Genomic DNA, 22306 nt, shown 5'->3' with positions numbered 1-22306 from the left:
GATGATCTCATGCCGGGAGAGGGATAACACAGGTAAAGGGAGAGGGGTACAGTTTGGGATAAACCATTTGGGAAAAATATGGGGATACAAAACAAAACTACTTCAAAGTATTACAAAGTATAAAAACGCACTACAACACCTGAGTTTCTTGCCAGCCCCTCTCCAGGCTGTTCAAACAGGAGGCTGGGTTAAACCCTTGCCCTGTCCTCAGTTCTGAATCCTCCTGTGCCACTGAACAAGTTTCATACTGTAATAACCGAGCCCTGCTCATCCATTTAGAGGCTCTTTTGGTTGTCAAAGCTGTAATTTGATGCCAGATGTGAATAGGAGATCCTCCTGTTGTCATCAGTTTTCAGGCCTCAGTTCCCATGTGAGGTGTGTCTGCACAATTCTGCAGACATTGAGGCCACTCTGGCCACTGGGTTAAACATTTTAACACAAGAATTCTTCGGCATGGCCCTGTTTAACATCCACCTACAATTCAAATTCTTTCTCCCTGTCTAGGAGGGCCAGGGCAGGAGCCTCAGCTAATTTGCTTTTTAACACTTGAAAATTCTGTGATTCCTCCTTGTGTCCATCCATCCAGTTTCTTGACTGGAGTGTTGTAGGGAGAGATCCCTGGCTCCAAAACCCTGCCTTTAAGAGAGAGTCAGTAATAAGCTGTAAGCCCTTCCTTCCCTCTCTTGGAATAGGGTATTGATTTTAAATCAATACAAGCAACCTCTTGTCCTTGTTGCTTCAAAGTAATTTGGTGAGGGTCCATATCTAATTTTCCCTCTTTCCCTGGGACTGTCCACATTTGTGGGTTCACTTCAGCATATGCCTTGCCAGACATTTGACACATAAGTACAACATCATAAGCCTCTGTATCACCTTTTACAATATAAAAATCCAGCCACCAAATTCCTTCCCAGTAAATTGCAATCACAGTAGGAAGAAAAAGAAATTAATTTATTTCAAACGTATCCCCTACATCTCCTCATAGTGGTTGATGAAATCATACCTGCTCATCTTTCCCACTTATTCCCTTAATAATTAAACCACGCCTTTCCTATTTTGCCCGTTAGGTCTAAGATTCAGAGTGGATTGAGAGGCCCCTGTGTCCATCAGGAGAGGCCTCCTCTCAATGCAGACCCACCTGAATGTTCTCAAGGGCTCCAGTGTGGAGGGTCCCTGGTGTGATGGGAGCTGTGACAGCCCTGCCAATCCATGTCCATCAAGGGGTGGACTTGCTGGTCCTGCGGGTGCTGCTGTCTGTGCTTGCAGTGTCCTTGTGCCCTGCAGCTGGAGCCCTGATTCCTTGCCAGGGGCTGTTTGGGTGGGCTGTCCCCTGCCGAGGAGGGCAATGCCTCTGCCGGGTGCTTGTGGCCGAGCCCGTGTGTCCCAGTCCCTCTGCAAGCCTCTCAAGTCCCTGGGCCTTACCCGGGTCGGCAGAGAGTGGGGGGGTAGCCCCACCACGGCCGACTGCAGGGAGACACTCTCTGTGCCCCGAGGGTACTGAGGGCACTCAGGCTGGTTGCCTTCGTTGCAGCAGAGACGACCGAGACGTCGGTGGAAGAGGAAAGGGGCCGACTCCCAGCAGGGGATATTCCAAGGTTTTATTAAGGAGTCCCGAGGGAGCTCCTATGCCTCAGGGGGTTCCTCCTGCCGAGAGCGCTGGGGGACGTTTGGAGCTTACATTTAAAGGGGGGAGGAAACTAACATAGATAAAATCCTACTGACCAATAGGTATCCCTGGGGGATGGGTGCTGGGGGGACAGACATACAAAACAGCGTATGGGGCAGGACTTGGGGGGTTGACCCTTGGCCCCTGGCTAATCACTCGACAACTTGGACCGAAACTTCTGGATAGGGAGCTGGGATGTCGAGGTGACTGGCAGAGAGCCAGGGTGGGGGTTTTGGAGATCTTATCCCGGGAAAGGGATAACACAAGTAGAGGGAAAAGGAGAGGGGGGGGTACAGTCTGGGATAAACCATTTGGGAAAAACATGGGAATACAAAACAAACTACTTCAAAGTATTACAAAATATAAGAACGCGCTACAACATCTCCCTCTTTTCGTTTAAATAAAAAAAGGAAGAGGCACCTAAACATTAAATTTCAGCTCGGAGTGCTATCAAGCATTAGCAAACCAAGGCTGTTTTGTAAATTCTGCAGAGGTTTCTGTCCCTTCCTCAGAAGAGGTGGGAACAGTCACCTGATTGACCTCTAAAGGGGAAATAGCTTTCGAGATCAGTTTGGTCACCATGCTCTTGATGATCCCAAAACTGATCAAAATAACAAGAAGAACAAGCAAAACTAAAAATACAGATTTCAAAATGGATTTGACCCAGCCCGAGAGTCCCCATCCCTGAAAGAGTCCATCCATCCAGTCTGCTGTTTCTTGCTTGATGTCTTGGACCATTTGTTGCATCTTCCCGATGATTTTGTGGACATTTTCAGCTTTGGATGACAGATTCAGGCAACAGAGACCTTCAAACTCCTCACAACGATGATTATGTAGCAAGAGGAGAAAATCAATTGCAGCCCGATTTTGTAGGGTGGCTTGCCTTGTTGTTTCATCGTCTGCCAGGAGGTCTGAAAGTGCAGCTGATGTAATATTGGCCTGTTTAGCAACCCAACACTCTAGATGTGATAATTCGCCTAGAGCTTTGGCTGCAGACACCCATGGCAAAAACACGGTGATCGCAACTCCTTTTGGTTTGGACCAATGTACAATTTCAGAATCGCAATTTGGGTCCAGATTCCTTAAATCTCTCTTTTTGCGGGCCGAATTGTGGGTGCTGGTTTTGGTTCGCCAATCCATAATTTGGGTTTTGTTGGGTGTAAACAGGCTCAGCTTTCCAATGGTGCATGGACCTCCGATTAGACGAGAGGGGATGCCTGCCCATGCCCTGTCCCCGCAAATGAGGAAAAACCCCTTAGGAAGGGCACGGGGCTTATTATCAGGGGTAGAAGGTATTCCTACTTGGGAAATTTTCTTACACCAAATTTTTGCTGTATAGTTCACTTTAAACTGTTTGACTTCATGGTACAAATCTACTTGATCTTTTGGTGTAAACGTAAACTGAACACAATAGAATGCCTTGGCAGAACCAAGGAGTTCAAATTCTTGGGGTTCTTTTTCTGCTACTGCTTGTCTATCAATTAATTTTGACCAAGGGGATAACGGATTATATACTGGGGGAAGGGGAGCAGCTAATGTTGGTGGAAATTCATCATATTTAGATGGGATCCCCACAAGGCAAGTGGACATCGGGTCAGACACAGAAGAGGCTGACAGGCAAATGTGGTCTTGGTTGAGGACTCTGGCGAGGGTGGTCCACACATTTGCTTGGGGCTGTGGAACGATCCACATCTGACTTGGATGGACGGCTGTCAACAGAAGCAACGGAAGGATGGGGCTCATTCTGATGACACCAGGGCTGGGTTCAGATCAAAGGAAAACACTAAAACTGAAAATAAAAAATGTTAGGGATGAGGTCCAGGTAACAACAATTTAACTTTAAAGAGTCTGACGGCGCTTCCTCCTCCAGCAGGCACTGGCTACCTGTGTTGTAGCTTTGTCCTTTGACACCTTAGGAATGTACGGTCTCACCCACCTGGAGGGGATCCATCTCAAGCCTGAGGGAGTGGATACGCACGCATACCCCCTACCCCAGACTACGAGCTCATGGGGCCCCTCTATTTTCCAAGTTTCAGGGTCCTTTATGAGGACTGGCGGACGCACTTTTAATTTGTGCTGACTGTTCTCGTTAAAATGTCTTACAATAGGTGGGTTAAGGTTTTCAAAGGTACAGTTCAAAAAGTTCAGTGTGAACAGCGCTTTGGACAGCTGGATTTGAGGGGTCTCTGTTTTCATCACTTCACGTTGTCGGTGAAGAACCTTTTTTAGATTCTGATGGGCTCTCTCCACCACAGCTTGGCCTGTCGGGGAATAGGGGATGCCTGTTTTGTGTTCTATTCCCCATTGCTGCAGGAAGCTCTGAAGGTCTTTGGACTTGTACGCTGGGCCATTGTCTGTTTTGATGACCTTAGGGATTCCTAATGTGGAAAAGGCTTGCATGAAATGCTTCTTTACCTCACTGGCTTTCTCCCCTGTGTGGGCAGAAGCATAGATGGCACCAGAAAAGGTATCCACGGAGACGTGGACATATTTAAATTTGCCAAATGATGGGATGTGGGTTACATCTGTCTGCCACACTTCGCAGCTCTGCAAGCCCCTAGGGTTTGCACCTGCACTTAAGGTAGGTAGTGACTGATTTTGACAAGAAGGGCACGTGGCTACGATGGCCTGGGCTTGTTTGTGCTTCAGATGGAATTGTCGGACCAAGGCAGGTGCATTCTGATGAAAAAATTGATGACTGATCTTTGCTTGTTGGAATACCTCTGGGAGCGGGGCCATCTTGGCTGTAGCCGCAAGGGCATCAGCTTTCCGGTTACCTTCTGCAATGAACCCCGGCAGGTCTGTGTGTGACCTAACATGCATTACATAAAATGGGTGTTCTCGGCCAGAAATAATTCTTACTAACTTAGAAAGTAATTCATATAAAGGAATGTTGGAAACTTCTTGCAACACAGCATTCTCTGCCCTAGACACTACACCTGCAACATAAGCTGAATCAGTAACTACATTTAAAGGCTCAGGAAACTTCTCAAAAGCTCTGACTACAGCGGCCAACTCAGCAATTTGGGGTGATCCTTCCACCTTGGCAATATCTGCCTCCCACTGTTGAGTTTGGGGATCTTTCCAAGTTACCACTGACTTGTGAGATGCACCAGACGCGTCAGTAAAAACTGTCAGTGCTTTTAGAGGTGTCCTGCTCTGAATACTTGTCAGTGATAATGAAAACTGAACATCTGAGTTGAAAATTTTGTGGGCCGGTCTGTGAATTGAAATTTGGCCTGTGTAGCTATCTAGGGCTAATTGCAAGGCTTCATTCTCTTGATAAAATTGCTCTAGCATTGCTTGAGACAAATGGCCTGATTTCAGGTTTAAGGAAATGTAAATGCAGTCAAAGTCACACCCTGCCAATTCTCTGATCCGTATCCTTGCTTTCCGGATCAATTCTGCCATCAGCTCTTGTGGCATTGTCATCCTTTTTGACCTGTTGTGACTGAGAAAGACCCATTCTATAATTAAGAGGGGATCTTTCTTGACCTGGTCCTTTTTCTTTGCCTGGACAGTTTCCCACTGAAAAATCATACCATGGAGATGTGGCAGTTTGCCTAAGATGATAAATTTGAAGGGGAGACCCTGCTGGCACCTGTGGGCCTGTCTAGTAGACATGATTTCCTGAACTTTCTCCAGTGCGGTTCTCGCTTCCTGGGTGAGGGTCCTAGGAGCACTAAGGTCATCTCCCCCTTTTAACAAATTGAAAAGGGGGGCTAGGTCTTCGGTGGAAATGCCTAGCCAAGGTCTCACCCAATTTAAGGATCCACAAAGTTGATGGAGATCCGCTAAGGTTTTGATATCATGTTTGATAGTCAATTTTTGCGGCACAATGGTCCGCTTTCCAATTTCAAGGCCCAGGTACTTCCAAGGTGGCATCTTTTGAATCTTTTCTTCTTGGAGCTCGAACCCTGCAGCAACCAATGCATTGATTGTCAGGTCAAGTGTGTGAGTAAGCATGTCATCACTTGGGGCACACACCAGGATGTCATCCATGTAGTGCAGGATGATGGAATCTCCTGCAGCTTCACGGACTGGAGACAACAAGGAAGAGACATACCGCTGGCAAATCACAGGACTGACTTTTAGTCCCTGAGGGAGGGTCGTCCAATGGTATCTCTTCATTGGGGCCTCCAGGTTAATGGTGGGAACCGAGAAGGCAAAACGCGGAGCATCGTCAGGATGTAGGGGAATGTGAAAAAAACAATCTTTGATGTCAATTACAGCTAAAGACCAATTTTGTGGAAGCATGCTTGGGGAGGGCATCCCTGGTTGTAGGGAGCCCATGTCCTCAATAACGTTGTTGATTTGACGGAGGTCATGGAGTAGTCTCCACTTGTCTTTGTTTGGTTTTTTAATGACAAAGACAGGCGAATTCCACGGCGACGTGGTCTCCACAATGTGACCTTTTTCTAACTGCTCTTGTACAAGCTCTTCAAGCGCCTTTAATTTGGTTTTGTTGAGCGGCCACTGAACTACCCTTATTGGAGTATCAGTTTTCCAAATCAATTTTTGGGCATGGCGCACCTCAGCGACCGCTCCCCGAAAAACCTGCGGGTTTTCTGGGATGTCAATTGTGGTTCCCCATTGAACCATTAAATCTCTGCCCCAGAGGGGCTCTGTGTAGTCTAAAACAAATGGGCGAATGGAAGCTATTTTGCCATTGGGTCCCTCAATTTGAACAACGTTTTTTGACTGTCTTGCCAATTGAATTCCCCCTACACCTTGCACGTGTCCTGCTACGTTTTGCAATTCCCAGTGTGATGGCCACTCTTTAGATGGAATAATCGTGACATCTGCTCCAGTATCTAGAAGTCCTTGTATGGACTTGTACTCGCCACCACGGTGTAAGCCACATGATAGCTTGGGTTTTTCTCTTCCCAATACCTGAGTCCAGCAGACATTGGGAAGGAGTTTACCTCTGAGGGTGTTTGCTTGCTCCTGGTCCCATGGAGGCTCAGTTACTGGGATGGCTTGGGCTATGATTTGGCCTTTGGGCAAGTACACGGGTGGATGAATACAGTGAAGCCATATGACAAATTGTTTCGGGTCTGATGATATGAGACCCGGAGGAATAATAATTTCTTGGGGTGTGTGTTTTGTGTCCCCAAGGACGACATACTTACTGTGACGCTTCTGGCAAAGCTGTGTCCAAGTACCTGGTTGTTCAGGGTTAACAGATATGAAATGCCAGTTAGTGTCTCTGAGATGGAGAGGTTCGGTCAACGCCAGCCTGTAAGGGTTATGTGAAGAGTCAGTGGTTAAAATTGGTCTGGGATTATTCCAATGAAATGAATGTTCTGTTTTGTTCAAAGCCAGTGCCTCGCTTGGCACCGATACATCTTTTACACTAGATTTCTTTTCCCTCCCCCGTACTTGAGTTGAGCCCACCCTATTTTTGTCATAGCGCTGGGGAAAGGAGCGCTCTTTACTCAGTTTTTTGAGAGGTGGTCCTTTGGGGAATTCTGGTTTTTAAGCATATTGTATTTAAAATCTAAAAACTGCTTTTTCAGAGGGCAGCCAGGCATCCAATGCCCCAGCTTCCCACAAAGATGGCAAGGTCTATTAGAGCTGGAGATTCTCTCTTGTGGCATCGTGACGTGCTGGAGCTGGCTGGTAAATGGTGGCTCAGGGCCTTCCACTGCAGCAATCCTTCTCTGTGGTTTTGGTCTCTCGTCGGTGTCAGCGAGGGTGATGGTAACTTTCTTCTCACACACTTCAAGCATGGACTGCAGCGTAGGCGTTGGGTCAAGAGGCAGGCTGAGGATAGCAGCTTTGCACTTCTCATTGGCATTTTCTTTAGCGATCTCGGTGAGGATTTCCATCCTGGCTCCTTCATTCTGAACTTGCAATTCAACAGCTTTTCTCAACCTTTCCACAAAACTCAAAAAGGACTCAAATGGAGATTGTGTTATTTTCAAATAATTTTCAATTGGAATACTAGGACGGAGCCCAAAGAAAGCTTTCTCAGCTGCTCTAGCACCTTCTCTGAAAGCCCTTGTGGGAATGCTTTCTGCCTGGATCACGCTGTCTTCCCAACCTCCCTGTCCACAGAGGTGATCGAGGGATAACATATTACCATAAACATCACGAGCAGTAGCTTCATCAGCCCACAGAGCTGGTAAAATCGCTCTCAATCCTTTTTGCCATGCAACCTCCCACAAGAGATATTCAGAAGAGGATAACAGGCAGGAAAAAAGGTGTTTTATATCAGCAGGGGTTAAAATGTGAGCGAATAATGTAGCTTTAAGGAGCCCTCTAAAATATTCACTTGATCTCCCAAAATCTTTTTGGGCTTTGGCTAGTTCTTTAACAGAATCAACAGAAAGGGGGCTATAATTTGGCTGGAATGCCCCGTTTAAATCAGGGATATATGAGACAGGGGCAGCAGAAAAGGACTGTCCTGTTTCCGGGTTCGGTCTCCCAGCAACAGCGTCTCTTGTTACACCTTCCTGAGCGCCGGAGGGCGGGCCGTGGGGGGGGCGGAGGGAGCCCGCGGCGGGCGGGCAGAGCTCTGAGGGGGCGGGGGCGGCCGGGGCCAGAGCGGGAGGGGCGGCCGGGGCCGGGGCGGGAGGGGCGGCCGGGGCCAGAGCAGGAGACGGGGGAAGGGCGGGAGGGCGGGTTTCGGGGGCGGGGTGCTCCGAGCAGAATGGGTTGTTGGGAGAGCGAAAGGGATTATGGGAAGGCGAGGAAACCACCATTGCCACGTGGTGTCCGCCATTATGGTCCGGGGAAGTTACCGGGCGCGTCTCAGGGGTACCAAGGCGGGCACTAAGGTTGTGAGACACGGTATTATAACTTGTGGAAGCAGGGGGGAGGGTAAGATTTCGGGAATTCAGGGCAGAAGTGTCCGGGTTGGAGACAGGGGGCCTCGGGGGGAGGGCAGGGGTTTGTGCAGCGGCTGGGGGTGGGGGAAGGGGGGTGGGGGAAGGAGAACCGAACTCGGAGGGGGGTAGATCGGGTTTTTGGGAAACAGAGATATTGAAACTGTTGCCGGATGGCTGTTCTTGCATCTTTAAATTAAATTTTACAACGTTTCTTATCTGCAGGGCTAAGAAAGCAAATTTTGACGGAGATATGTCTCCTGCTTTCCCTGCCTTCAATAATTCACTACCAATTTTGTCCCAAAAAGCCAAATCACTGAGATTTTCAGTGGACACGTCGGGGAAGTGAAGGAAAAGCCATCTGACGAACTGTTTAACATCTGTTTTTGAAAATCGGATCTTTTCACTCTTAAGAATGTTTAAAAGATGATAATAGACACCCTTGTGAGATACAGAAAGCCTAGCACCCATTTTGGCTCTGATTTTAAATTTGTATCTCAAATTTCAGCAACCGAGGTGGGGGGGGGAGGAGAAAAAAGCCTACAGCTGGCAGCCTGCCCACAATAGAGAGAAAAAAAAACTTCAGCCCTCCGCGGCGGGGCTGAGAACAAAGGGCAGGGAAACACCCCCTCCCAAAGAGGGGAAAAACAAGAGAAGGGTAAAACTTACCAATCCAACTGCAGGAGAGGGGAACGAAAAAGCCTGGGATGTTGATTTCCACCTAAAGCTGACTTCTTAGGGTACATAAGAAGCTCCCAGCTTCGTCCACAGGAGAGCAACTCACTAAAACGGAGTTTTTTCTTTCCTGAGGTAGCTTGCCGGCCGAAGGCTTATCGAACAGACTGAAAGAATGTCCGAGCCCCTTTCCGTGGGCTCCTGGAATGGTTCCAGAGCCCCACGTTGGGCGCCAAGCTGTCCCAGTCTCTCTGCAAGCCTCTCACTGTCCCTGGGCCTTACCCGGGTCGGCAGAGAGTGGGGGGGGTAGCCCCACCACGGCCGATTGCGGGGAGACACTCTCTGTGCCCCGAGGGTACTGAGGGCACTCAGGCTGGTTGCCTTCGTTGCAGCAGAGACGACCGAGACGTCGGTGGAAGAGGAAAGGGGCCGACTCCCAGCAGGGGATATTCCAAGGTTTTATTAAGGAGTCCCGAGGGAGCTCCTATGCCTCAGGGGGTTCCTCCTGCCGAGAGCGCTGGGGGACGTTTGGAGCTTACATTTAAAGGGGGGAGGAAACTAACATAGATAAAATCCTACTGACCAATAGGTATCCCTGGGGGATGGGTGCTGGGGGGACAGACATACAAAACAGCGTATGGGGCAGGACTTGGGGGGTTGACCCTTGGCCCCTGGCTAATCACTCGACAACTTGGACCGAAACTTCTAGGTAGGGGGCTGGGATGTCGAGGTGACTGGCAGAGAGCCAGGGTGGGGGTTTTGGAGATCTTATCCCGGGAAAGGGATAACACAAGTAGAGGGAAAAGGAGAGGGGGGGGTACAGTCTGGGATAAACCATTTGGGAAAAACATGGGAATACAAAACAAACTACTTCAAAGTATTACAAAATATAAGAACGCGCTACAACACCCGTGCCCTGGGTGCTGGGGCCCCCTTGGGCCCTGGGGTTGATCCCTCAGGGGCTGTAGGAACTCTGCCCTGGCCTTTGCCTTCAGCCTGGCCTTTTTCTGCTCCCTTCTTGCATTCACCTGCTGGGCCTTTGTGCCCAAGTGCTGCAGGGCCTTCTTCTGCCCCTCCTGCAGCCCCCCTCAGTGCCTGTGGGTGCTCATCCTCTGAGAGCTGCTGAGTTTTCTGCAAAGTTTCTGTGGTGATCCCAAGAAAAGAAAAGAAAAGAAAATCTCAGTCCTTCCTTGTATAATCCACATTTCCCAGGTGTTCCTTGCTCCTCGTCCCTGTGCTCAGGGTGCCCTCCCCAGCCCGTATCCCAGAGCCGGTCCCTGTCCTGCCGCAGTGTCCAAAGGCGCCCCCCGGCGGGCAGGGCCGGCAGCTCCACGGGGCCGGGCAGCGGCCGGGGCGTCCCGCAGCCTCCTGGGGGCCGGGGGCCACTGCCGGCCCTGCCCGGGGCTGGTGGGGTCAGGCAGCGCCCGGCGCTGAGCCCCGGCTGCCCCACAGCCCCAACCCGGCCCCGCAGCTCCCCCCAGGCGCCCAGCCCGTGCTCCCGGTCCCGCACCTCTGCGCCCGGTGCTGCCGCTGCCCCCCACAGAGAAACCCCCTGAAACCCTGACCTCCTTGTTTTCCTCTCCTGGAAACCGGGGATACAAATGATCAGCTGGCAAATGTTGAGGATAAGACTCTGCTGAAAAACATCCAAATTCTGAGTATTTTTCTCTTCCTCCCCTTTTCTTTTTCTCACCACATAGATTCCTCCTGCTGCTTCCTGCCTTAACCATATTCCTGCACACTCCCCTTCACCCAGTCTCTTCCCAGCACACCAATGCCATCCATCCCCTGTTGTCCAAATCCCTTCTCCACTTCTCTTATTGCCCCCCTGGGTGTCCAAGTCCTTAATTGCCTCTGAGGGAGTGTGCAATCTACCTCAACCTTCTCCCAAGGGACCCTTCAGAGATATTTTGGGATCATCATCCCTTTGGCACAGGACCCCTTCCAGGCTTTCCCTTTTCTGTCTCCATGGGTGCCCTGCCGTGCTCACTCCCCAAAGATCCCAGTGCACTCACTGATGAGATTTTCAGTGCTCTCTCCCTGCTGACTCTTCACAGCCCCCCCTGATGTGTCACTCGTCTTTCTCCTGGTCACTCTCAGGTACCCAATCAGTCCCCGGTGCTGCCGCCCCCAAGGGGGCCGATCACCCAAACTGGGTGAGGCACCTTCAGCTGCACTCACTGCCCGCTGCCCCAGACGGTGGATAGAATTCCGGACGAGTCCCAAGGTGTGTGGAAAAATTGACGTCACCAGAGGATTCTGTCCACAAAGCAGACAGAGGAGTCCTGTAAAAGTAATTTCATTCCTAAAGAAAGGGAGAGGCCATGGGACATTTCCTACAGGGTCTCTCCAGTTGGTGGAGGACACAGCCTCCTGTTCATCCTAATTTTCCCAGCTGCATCTCCCTCTTCCTTTCCTCATTGGGTGGTGTACTTGAGAGGAAGAGACTTCCCAATCCACTTACTACATATCCCCTTGATATGCTCCCTACTTTTGTGTAGCAACCGATATTCATGGCTCTGTGAAGTCTTTGTTGTTCTTCTTCTCGAAGTTCATGAATGTGGCAGGACCTTGGCTGAGCAGCAGTCTGTGTCATCAGTTAACAACATTTTCTTAAACTGATGGCTTCTCCTGTCGCTTCCTTACGTACAAGTTCCTGGCTCTATCTCTCATCAGATTCACAGCATCTGATTGTAAAGACACTTTCCTCTTCTTCCTTTCATGGGGGTCCCGCGTTTGTGGGACATCCCCCCCGCTCAGGCAGCGCTCAGCCAATCAGAGCACGCGGCTCTAATGACTCAGCAGTTGCCAGGCAGACCCGCGGATCCCAGCGTTCCCAACCTGACCCCCCACCCCCCCCCCTCGGCCCCAGCGCCCCCCGCGAGCGGAATTTGGGGAGGTGGGAGTGGGGCAGCGCCAAGGCCGGGCCCCCCCGCGCTGTCCTGGCGGGAGCGGCTGCAGTGGGGACCGAGTGCGGGCGGGAGCGGCCGGGAGCCCAGCGCTGCCCCAGCCCGACCTGCCCCAGCTCCATCCCTGCCCCTGCCGTGGGATGCTGTGGGTTTGGGGGCAAGAGGGAGCCGGCAGCGGGTGCTGGGCCTGGGGCAGGAGGAGAAGGGAAGGAGAAGCAGGGTTGAGGAACAAAATGGTGAAACCCTGGACGTGGGAGGAGAAGGTGGGATTGTGCAGGAGAAGGAGGAATAGCAGGAGGAAGAGGAGTGTGAGGAAGAGCAGGAACAGAGGAGGAGGAGCAGCAGAAAGAGGTGGCACCACACGGTTCTACTCCTCCCTGTATCTGCAGCCTCCCCCCCAGCCCCAGGAGCTTTGTCCGTATGCAGCAGGTGACCAGGGGAGGGGGAATCCATGATTTTCACAGAGGCTGAATCTTGGGGTTTCTGAGCTTTACTGGGCAAATGTTGGTGCTTTTGTGCTTTGTGAGGGCTGAATCTCTGTATTTTGAAGGAGGTTTTTGCTGAATAATGACGTTTGTTAAGTTTTTGATCGGCATCTTGATGTTTAGAGGATTTTTGTGCTGAATCATGGTGTTTTGGAGATTCTTTCAGACACAAGATGCCCAATAACTTTCCCAGATGAACTTGGGCATGGAGGTTTTCCCAGTCCAAGCTGCTCTCCTCTTGATTTTTTCTGCAAACCAGGATTTTTAATTCTCAGGGTGTGGCTTGATGGAGGAGGAGGAAAAGCCCCGAATGTACCTCATGAAGAGGGGCTGCAAACCGTGCCCAGGGAGTTCTGGGGAGGAAAGAGCCCCTGTGAGCCAGGAATGCATCCTGTGATCCAGCCAGAGCTTGGAGCTGGTGGAGAAGCCTCATGGCAGGGAGAAGCCACACAGGTGCTTGGAATGTGGGAAATGTTTCAGCTGGAGCTCCAGCCTGAGGCAGCACCAGGTGATCCACACTGGGGAGAGGCCCTTTGAGTGTGAGGAGTGTGGGAGGAGTTTCAGCCACAACTCCATCCTGATCCAACACCAGAGGATCCACACTGGGGAAAAGCCATTTGAGTGTGGGGAATGTGGGAAGAGCTTCAGGCAGAGGGGCCAACTGATACGACACCAGGTGATCCACACTGGGGAAAAGCCCTATGAGTGTGGGGAGTGTGGGAGGAGCTTCAGAGGAAGCTCAGCATTGATTCGGCACCAGGTCATCCACACGAGGGAACGGCCCTACACCTGCTTGGAATGTGGGAAGAGCTATGGGTGGAGCTCAGACCTGAGAAAACACCAGCGCACCCACTCTGGGGAGAGGCCCTACGAGTGTCCTGAGTGTGGGAAGAGGTTTCACAGGAGCTCCGATCTCCTCAAACATGAGCGGATTCACACAGAGGAGAGGCCCTTCCGCTGCCCCGACTGTGGGAAGGGCTTCAAGCAAAACTCCACCCTCACCCTGCACCGGCGCATCCACACCGGGGAGAGGCCCTACGAGTGTCCTGAGTGTGGGATGAGCTTCTCACAGAGCTCTCACTTGACAGAACACCAACGGAGGCGCCACTAAGGGAAGCCCTGTGAGTGCCCTGAGTGTGGGAAGAGCTTTGTGTGCTGCTCCAGCTCTGTCCCCCATGAGACGATCTACATTGGATGATCCTCAGTGAGCGTTGTTGGGCAGAGCCCTGGTGATCCATGGTCCTGGTGATCCGTGTTGGGAAGACATCTGGCTGGGGGGCTCCACATCTTCCTGGTTCCCTGTGGGCAGCTAGATAAACCCAGCAGCAGGAACATCCATTGGGACACAGACCTACAATGGGAATTCCTTGGGGAGGGCAGATTTGTTGACTTTCAATCCCATAAAATCTTTTGCATTCAATCCTATCTTCTGGTGACATCAGGGAGTACTGAATGGTGTTGAAGGTATGTTCAGGGTGGACTATATGATGCTTGCATCTCCAGTCTGTTCTGTTTATGCTGAATAATAAGTTTTGTACCTTTAAGACTTGTCCTGAGAGTGAAGAGGGAGAGAAGAAATGCAGAGTTTGTTTTCAGAAACTGCACTCACTCCTCCACATTCCTGCTCCTGCACTGTGTTGTCTGCAGATGGACAGACAGCGGGACAGAGCTCTCCTTTGCTTTTAGTTAGTTTTAGCTAGCTGAGGCAAAGTAGTTCCCTACTGTGGGGTTTTTTCCCTTTTCTTTGGACCTGCTTAAACCTGCTCTGGCCTGAACACCAGAAGAGCACGGGCAGCTCACACCTGTGGCCCACCGGGCCAGGCCTGGGCCACGGCATTTCCAGCGCCAGAGGGACTGATAAGGGACTGAGTGAGCTGAGCTACAGCCCACAGAGGGACCTTGTGAGTTTGTCTCTCTTTTAGAGCAGCAAGAGGTTTTATTGTTTAATATTGTTTAGGTTTTATTGTGTAATAAACAGTTTTTTCCACTTTTCTTCAAAGAGGTATTTTATTTTTCCTGAACCAGCTGGGGGACACATGGACATGGAGGGGGACATAGCCATTCATGGGGATGTGGGTGGACACAGGCATGGATGGAGATGTGGGGAACAATGACAGGGATGGAAACATGGTGGGGAGACAGCCGTGGGTGAGGACATGGTGGGACATGGGCAGTGACATGTGGGGACATAGCCATGGCTGGTGCCATGGGGGGAACTTGCAGGGGATGTGGGGGATGCTGAGTTTGAGGGAGTTGAGGGTTCCTGGGAGGGATTTGGGGCTTGCTGAGGCCTTTGGGGACCCCAGGCCAAGTGGCTCTGGCTGTGCTGGGAGACCCTGGGGGAGGTTCTGGGGCAGCTGCTCAAGGACCCCCTGAACTGGAGCCCCAGCCGGGCATTGGGCTCCTGGAAGGGGATGAACATCCTTGTCCCCAGGAAGAAAATCCCAGCACCCCCAGGGTGTCAGGGGCAGCTGAGAGGCCACAACAGGAGGGGAAAGCCAGACAGAGCTGTCACACTCTTAAACTACACCCCAAAAGTCCCAAAACTGAGGGATTGCTCCCAGGAAAAAGCAGCCAGGAGATGCATGAATTGAGGGAAAGGGGGGATGTGACCCCCCAGACTGAGCAGGAGGGACCTGCATGCCCCCAAAACCAAATAGGGACAAGAGGCGGAGCTGAAGGCATGATGGGAAAGGGGTGGGAGTGCAGGGAAAAAGAGGATTCAGAGTGGGAGAGGGATGGGATCCCCAGATTGAGTTGGGAGGGGTCCTTGGGTTGGGGGAACAATAGGAGAGGGGAGGGAAAGTTGGGGATGGGATAGAAAAAGGGTGGTTCCGTGGGGATCCCACTGTGTCCCCATCGCTTGATCCCCGGAATGATTCCCTGGGGCTCTGGAGGGGAATGGATCTGCACTGGGTGGATTCCCAAGCCCTCTGCCCATCCCTGGGGGGCTCATGGGATGTTCCCTGGTTCCTTCCACCCAAACGCTGCAGCCATGGGAGAGAGAAGGGTGTGAAAGGAGGATCTGGATTGGGCACAGAGGAGGAGAAAGAGGAAGAGGAGGGAGAGAAGAAGCGGAGGATGGGAAAAAGGAAGAGCAGGAACAGGAGGAAGAAGAGGAGGAGCCGCAGCAGAACCACGCTGTTTTCCCACTCGCCCGCTGAGTCTGCAGCTCCCCTGGCCCTGGCAGCATCTATGCCTCCAGATCTCACAGGTGAGTGGGGAGGGGGAACTCACCCCAAATCCATTGGAGGATCTCTGGGAGGGTTTGTTTCAGGGGAGGGGATGTTTGGATCTTGCAGGGCCCCAAGGGTGAGACACAGATGCCCCTTTGGAGAACTGTGGAAGGTTCCTGTGGCAAACCGTCTGTACTGGCTGGGGCAGTGGTACCAGCTGGGGGGGGACATTGGTGTTGGGACTCTGATTGGCATCAGAGTGGGGAGAGCAACGAAGGCCAATCCTGGAGCTGGGGGATCCTGTCAGCCTGGAGGGGTGGGGGAGGCTGGAGATGAGCAGGGTCTGGGCCCATCCAACTGTGAACAGGGCGGTTACTTTTTGAGCTGGGCTTGGGAAGCAGGACCAAGGGCCTCACCTGTTGTTTTTCCCCCAAGCCAGGATTTGTCAATCCCAATCTTTGTCTGGATGGAGCTGGAGGAGGCTGCGAGGAAAAGGAAGATGGCCTGGGACACTGAGGCAGGCAAGGAGGAAGTCACTGCCCCTTTCTCCCTCTCCTCTGTTTCATGTCTCAGCCCAACATTTCCTCTGGCTGCAGGACAACCCCTCTACCAATGCCGTCCTGCCAAGGATGAACTGGGGGGATCTCCTTCCCCTTCCCTCTGGCACAGAGGCAAATCCCATCCTGTCCTTGTCCACAGCTCCTTCCCCTTCTCATTCTGTCCTTCTTCCTTCCTCATTCCTTCCTCTCCTTTTCTTTCCTTTCCTTCCCCAGGCACTGAGCTGCAGACAGAGACCAGGGAGAGCAAATCCCTGCTGCAGAACCTCATGGGAGAGGCCGTTTTGAGCAGCTCCATGGCATGGGAATCCAATGGGTAGGATAAGCCCTGGAGATCCCACACAAGGAGGGGTTGCAAACCCAGCCCTGGCAGCTGTGAGGAGGAAAGATGCCCCCTGTGTCCAGAAGGCAGCCAGAGATTCATTCAGAACTCAGAGGTGGTAGAGACAACTCATGGCTGGCAGAAACCCCACAAGTGCTTAGAATGTGGGAAGGGCTTCAGCTGGAGCTCTGGAGCTCAGATGTGATCTGGTTCCAGGTGATCCACATGGGGAAACGGCCCTACAAGTGTGGGGAGTGTGGGAAGGGCTTTGGGTGGAGCTCCAACCTCATCAATCACTGCAAGATCCACACTGGGGAGAGAACCTATGAGTGTCCCGAGTGTAGGAAGTGGTTTCTGAGCAGCTCCAATCTCATCGTAATGAGTCAAGGGGTCAGCTGGAAATGTATTTACGATAATTGAAAACTGTGGATGAGTCAAGGGGCCAGCTGGGAGTATAACTGAGATAGTAGAAGATTACATATTTTAGTTAAGATTTTAAAATTTAGCTAAGCAAAAATCACATAGGTTAGTGAAAGAGTAACAAATATATTAGAAAGTAAAGCTCGGAGTGACAGGGATAGATGTAGCAATTGTGGAGGAGCAGAGACCATAGAAATATCTTGCCTTAAGAATAATCAGTTTGGAGTGGCTTGGACCATGACCAGCAGATCAAAAAATCCTGCAAACTCGCCATGGGTGAAGAGTTTACCATGAGGAAGAGAGCTTTCTTCTTCACATACGCCCACTCCCTTATTTCAAAATCCCACAGACCCAATTAAGGCAGTGCAATTGCGCAGTCATATTAGGTATTCAGCTGACTATAATACAAAGTGGGCAGATAATGATTATGTATTATGCATCCTTAGAAACTGATTGGATATGTAAAACCTTTTCTGTATAAATAGAGAGCAGGAGTCTGCAACTCCTTGCACATCCATTTGGAAATGATTCCTTATGTGTCCAGCACTGCAATAAAATACCCTTCTTTTCAGCTTTAATTAGTTGAAGAGTTGCCTGTCCGGGCTTCAGTACATCAGCAGATTCACACAGAGGAGAGGCCCTTCCACTGCCCTGACTGCGGGAAGGGCTTCAGGCGCAACTCCACCCTCGTCACCCACAGGCACATCCACACTGGGGAGAGGCCCAATGAGTGTCCTGTGTGTGGGAAGAGATTCTCCAGAAGCTCTCACTTGGGCCAACACAAATGGAGGCACCATTAAGGGAAGTCCTGCCAGTGTCCCCCATCCTGGTGTCACCCCCTTTTTTCTGCCCTCAGAGCTCCTGAGCCAGTGGCAGCCGCAGCCCCTTCCCGTGGCCTTGCACCTGACTGGGACCTCCTGTGATTGCGCAGGGAGGATTGGGGCTGTGACTGAGCAGGGAGGGTGGGGTCCAGGGAACACTGGGTGCTGTGGGTCTGCCCAGCAACTGGTGAGTCATCAGAACTGCTCTCTCTGATTGGCTGATTCTTGTTCATTGCATTCTCTTGTTGCCTGTGGAGAGGCCTGGGAGTTGAGAGAAGGAATGGGAGAGATCCCACCCCGAGCACTGGCACAGGGAGAACAGACCCAGCCTGGGCACAGGGAGTGAATTTATGTACCGACCAAATCACATCAGGACAAAGAGAAGGGAAAGGAATCTCTCCAACATCTTCCCCCCACCTAGGGGGGTTAATGATGATGGAGAGACGGGGACATCTGAGTTTAGATCAGAAGCCAATTTTATTGAGTATGCCAGGGATTTATAGGGGGTTTTACTTGTATGGTAGTTATATAGGGCTCAATTTTTTGTAACAATTTCCCATTGGTTACACATTCTTGAGGACATCAGGTCACCTGGTAACATTATCTTATCACTAAGTTACTAAGTTTCACATCTTGTTTCTTGGTCCCCTCTTGCCCAGGGAGCCTTAATCTGTGTCTGTCCCTCCCACAGTTTCTGCTCAATCAGGCCTAAGATATCAGGCCCCTTCATCAGTTCCACTGTACTTTTTGTTTTATTCCCCATACCTCCCCCTATTCATTCAAACAAAAATACACTCTTAAGTGACTTGTCTATTAATTTTTTCACGCACTGTAAAATACAAGGAATAACCATAACAATACATAATACAATGCCTAATACATAGAAGCCTATTTTAACTAAATTTTTTATCCATCCACCAAGTCTCCAATCCCCCAGAAGTTTTCCTAGCCCTGTAAACCCTGATACCACTGGGTAATCTTAACCATTTTCCCAAGGACATAAGTCTGTTAGAGGTTAAACAGGCGCTGGTGTGGTGGTGAGGTCCTATTCACAAGGGTTCTCCGCCAATGTTGGTGTTCAAGGTGAATCTTCAGGTGATGCACTCAAAGATTCTTAAAAACGGCTTCACATTCTTTGCTGGAATCCACTCGGGACCATTCTCTGTGGAGACACAAGCAAAACCTCTACCCCAGGTGGCCTAAGGATAAGGCCCCAAGATCTTACCAGATTCTGGATCCTTCACTAATGCAGGGGTTTCTTTCCTTTTGTTGCAATTGTGAATCATGATTAAAATGTCGAACAATCGGTGGGTTGGGGTCCATCAAAGAACAATTCAAAAAGTTGATCACATAAAAGGCTTTCTGCAGTCTCTTGGCAGGGTTGCCATCTCTGGCCCCCCTTTCTGTTGTACCAAGAGATGTTTGAGGGAGCCATGAGCCTGTGACAGAGTGGCCTGTTGGGGAATGAGCAATACCTGTTTTGTGCATAATTCCCCAGAAGGCAAAAGAGTTAGCAACTCGATGGGAAATATAAACTGGGCCATTGCCTGTCTTCACTTCAGATGTATACCAAGAATGGCAAAAGCAGCAGTGAAGTGTCTAGAGACATCGTAAGCTGTTTTCCCTGAATGGGCAGATGCAAAAAGAGCACCAGAAAAGGTATCAATAGAGGAATGAATGTATTTTAAATGACCAAATTCACAAAACTGGGTAACGTCTGATGCCAGACTTTAAGGCTCTGAAGCCCTCTGGGATTAATACTTCCTGCAATAGAGAGAAAAGAACACCTTTGGCAATCAGGACAAACAGCAATAGTTCTTGAAGCTTGGGCTTTACTAATGCCAAAGTGCCAAATCAAAGTGACACCATTTTGGTGAAAAAACAAATGGATCAATTTAGGCTGTTCTATCTTATTAGGTAGAACAGATTGTTGTACAGGCATTATTAAAAGGCCAGCTTGCCTGTTCCCTTCAGCTAAAAATCTGGGATGGTCTGTATGTGAACAAATATGCATAACAAAGTAAGGAAATGTTCAATTTTCTAAGGAAAAAACAAGGAGCTGCAACCAATAAAATTGTTGTGAATTTTCAACTCTTTCTAAACTGATGCTTTGGCTCTCATCACTATTCCTGCAACATAAGCTGAATCTGTAAGCAGATTAAAAGGAACAGAAAATTTTTGAAAAGCTCTGACAACAGCAGCAAGTTCAACAATTGGGGGGGACCACTCAGATATGGATAAATCTGCTCTCCATTAGACCCACTAGAAGAGGGGTCTCTCCATACTACCACAGATTTCTGAGAGTGATCAGAACCATCTGTGAATACTGTTAAGGCTTGAAGTGGAACCTCACTCCTCTTGGGTTTCTCTGTCAATTGAAAAAAAAAAAAGCTTAAAAAAAGCTTTTAAAAGATGTTAAAACAACTCATGTTTTGGAGGATGTATTGAGATTTGTCCACTGAATTCAGGAAAGGCCATCTGAAGAGCCTTGATCCCTGAACTATCCAATTCAAATAAAAGGTGGTTAAAGGTAGGAAAAGAGTGGAAAATTCCCCTCCTGCAAGAGAAACGAGTCTCTGTCAGGCCTTAACAACCAGTTGGGCCATCATTTCATGTTGGCTACTGATGGTTTTAGTAATTTGGGGTGTAAGTAAATCCATTCAGTGATAAACAAAGAGTCTGGTGCATTGGGGTCCCATTGAAACATCAAGGCATGGGGCTGTTTTGCTGGATGCAAGATTATTAAAAAGAAAAGCAGCTCAGGTGCCCAGTGTGCAGCTTGTTGGTTTATTATGACATCAGCTGGGCATTGCAGCACCTGCTGAACTTGAAATGTAAGTTGTCTAGGTGATAAAAGGTCTGAATCTCCTTTTAATCATTCAAACAAAGGACTTTTAGCTTTGTATTTGAATTCCCTAACAAGGAGTGCACCCAGTTGATTGTTCCCAAACATTTTTGTGCATCATATAAGGTGCAAATATTTGTCTGAATTTGAAGAGCCTGGGGAGAAATTGAAGAGACCCCAATATTTGCACCACCCCAAACACCTCCACGAAGGATGTTTTTGTACCTTTTGGGAGCTATGCAAAGCCCTGCCTGATTTACAGCTTTGGTGACAAGGGCTAACTAAGGCTTCCTCCATGACTTCCTGTTGTTCAGCTGTTACAAAAATATCATCCATAGAATGGTGCAAAAGAACATTAGGCATTTGTTGATGAACAGAATTGAGGACCTAGCAATATACCACTGGCAAATAGTACAGCTGTTTTTCATGCCCTTAGGTAAAACTATCCAGTGATATCGCTCTAAGGGTGCCTGCATTTTTGTGCTTGGAACTGAAAAGGAAAATTTAGGACCATCATCAGGATGTAAAGGAATATCAAAAAACCAATCTTTTAAATCAGTAACAGTCAAGAGCCAATTTTTGGGAATCATGGTAGGAGACGGGAGACCTGGCTGTAAGGCCTCTGTGTCCTCCATAGCTGCATTATTTTTCAAAGATCATGGAGTAAGCGCCATTTGCCAGTTTGTTTTTTGATAACAAACATGTGAGAATTCCAAGGACGGTTAGAAAGACAAAATGCTCTTTCTGGAGTTGTTGTTGGAGCAACTCTGTTAATACAAAAAGTTTTTGCAATGGTAGGGGCCATTGATCCACCCAAACCATTTTCCCTGTTTTCCAGGTTCATTTTAAAGTGTCGCTCTCCAACGGCCCCCTTTAAAAAGCTGATTGAATCCTACAGCCCCATTGGGAGAGAACATCCCCCACCACGGTACCATTGGTACTGGTAATACAAACAGTATGATTGAGGCACGGTGTCCCTCGGGCCCTTTGATCTGTATCCAGTGGTGGGTTTGACAGCTGTGGCTGCTTCCTCCAATGCCTGAAAGTGCCTGGAGCACTTTAGCAAGGGACCACTGTGAGGGCCATTTGTCTTGAGAGATACTAACTTCAACCCCTGTGTCTATGAGGCTGTCAAGTGTTATCTTTTGCCCTTTTAATGTCAGAGTACACCGGCATGTGGGGTATTGTTCTAATGTAGGTTGTACCCAACATATTTGGGGTGTTCCAGTAGACCCAAATCCCCTATTTCATATTACGTCTGTAAAAGGTATGCTCATGGTTTGGGGCAATAAAATCAGTTGAGCTATTCAAGTTCCTTGGGGAACAGTGAAAGGCAGTTGGAGTGTCCAGGCCAGATCATAATCTCATTATCAGAGTCTATAACCCCAAGGAGAACAAAAAGTCCCATCAAAGAGATGGATGACCAACCTAAAAACAATGCATGCATACGCTGCCTGGATGGTCCTAAAACTCCTGTGGGAAGCAAATGAACTGATGACTTAAGTAACATTAATGTGATGGAGGTTGCCAACCCAGACAGGTTCATCTGTCAACCATATCAAGGCTACAACTGGACATTCATTGCCCTGCATCACAGTGG

General features: G+C 49.6%; 1 protein-coding gene and 1 pseudogene across 2 annotated transcripts in view; one reads left to right on the top strand and one right to left on the bottom strand.

Annotated features, from left to right (window-relative positions):
- Window positions 1–22306, bottom strand: part of LOC143695956 (uncharacterized) — a 758734-nt pseudogene that overhangs the window by 570372 nt on the left and 166056 nt on the right. The gene's annotated exons all lie outside the window — the stretch shown is intronic.
- Window positions 1–22306, top strand: part of LOC143695900 (uncharacterized) — a 139118-nt gene that overhangs the window by 58323 nt on the left and 58489 nt on the right. The window contains 3 exon segments of the mRNA XM_077191101.1: window positions 13019–13666; window positions 16842–17002; window positions 17650–17823. Of these exon segments, the coding sequence (XP_077047216.1) occupies window positions 13019–13666; window positions 16842–17002; window positions 17650–17823 (983 nt within the window).

The sequence above is a fragment of the Agelaius phoeniceus genome, chromosome 27 (assembly GCF_051311805.1).
Source record: "Agelaius phoeniceus isolate bAgePho1 chromosome 27, bAgePho1.hap1, whole genome shotgun sequence".
Classification (NCBI taxonomy): Eukaryota; Metazoa; Chordata; class Aves; order Passeriformes; family Icteridae; genus Agelaius; species Agelaius phoeniceus.
The sequence above is the reverse complement of the archived record's forward strand: the minus strand, read 5'-3'. Positions and strand labels throughout refer to the sequence as shown.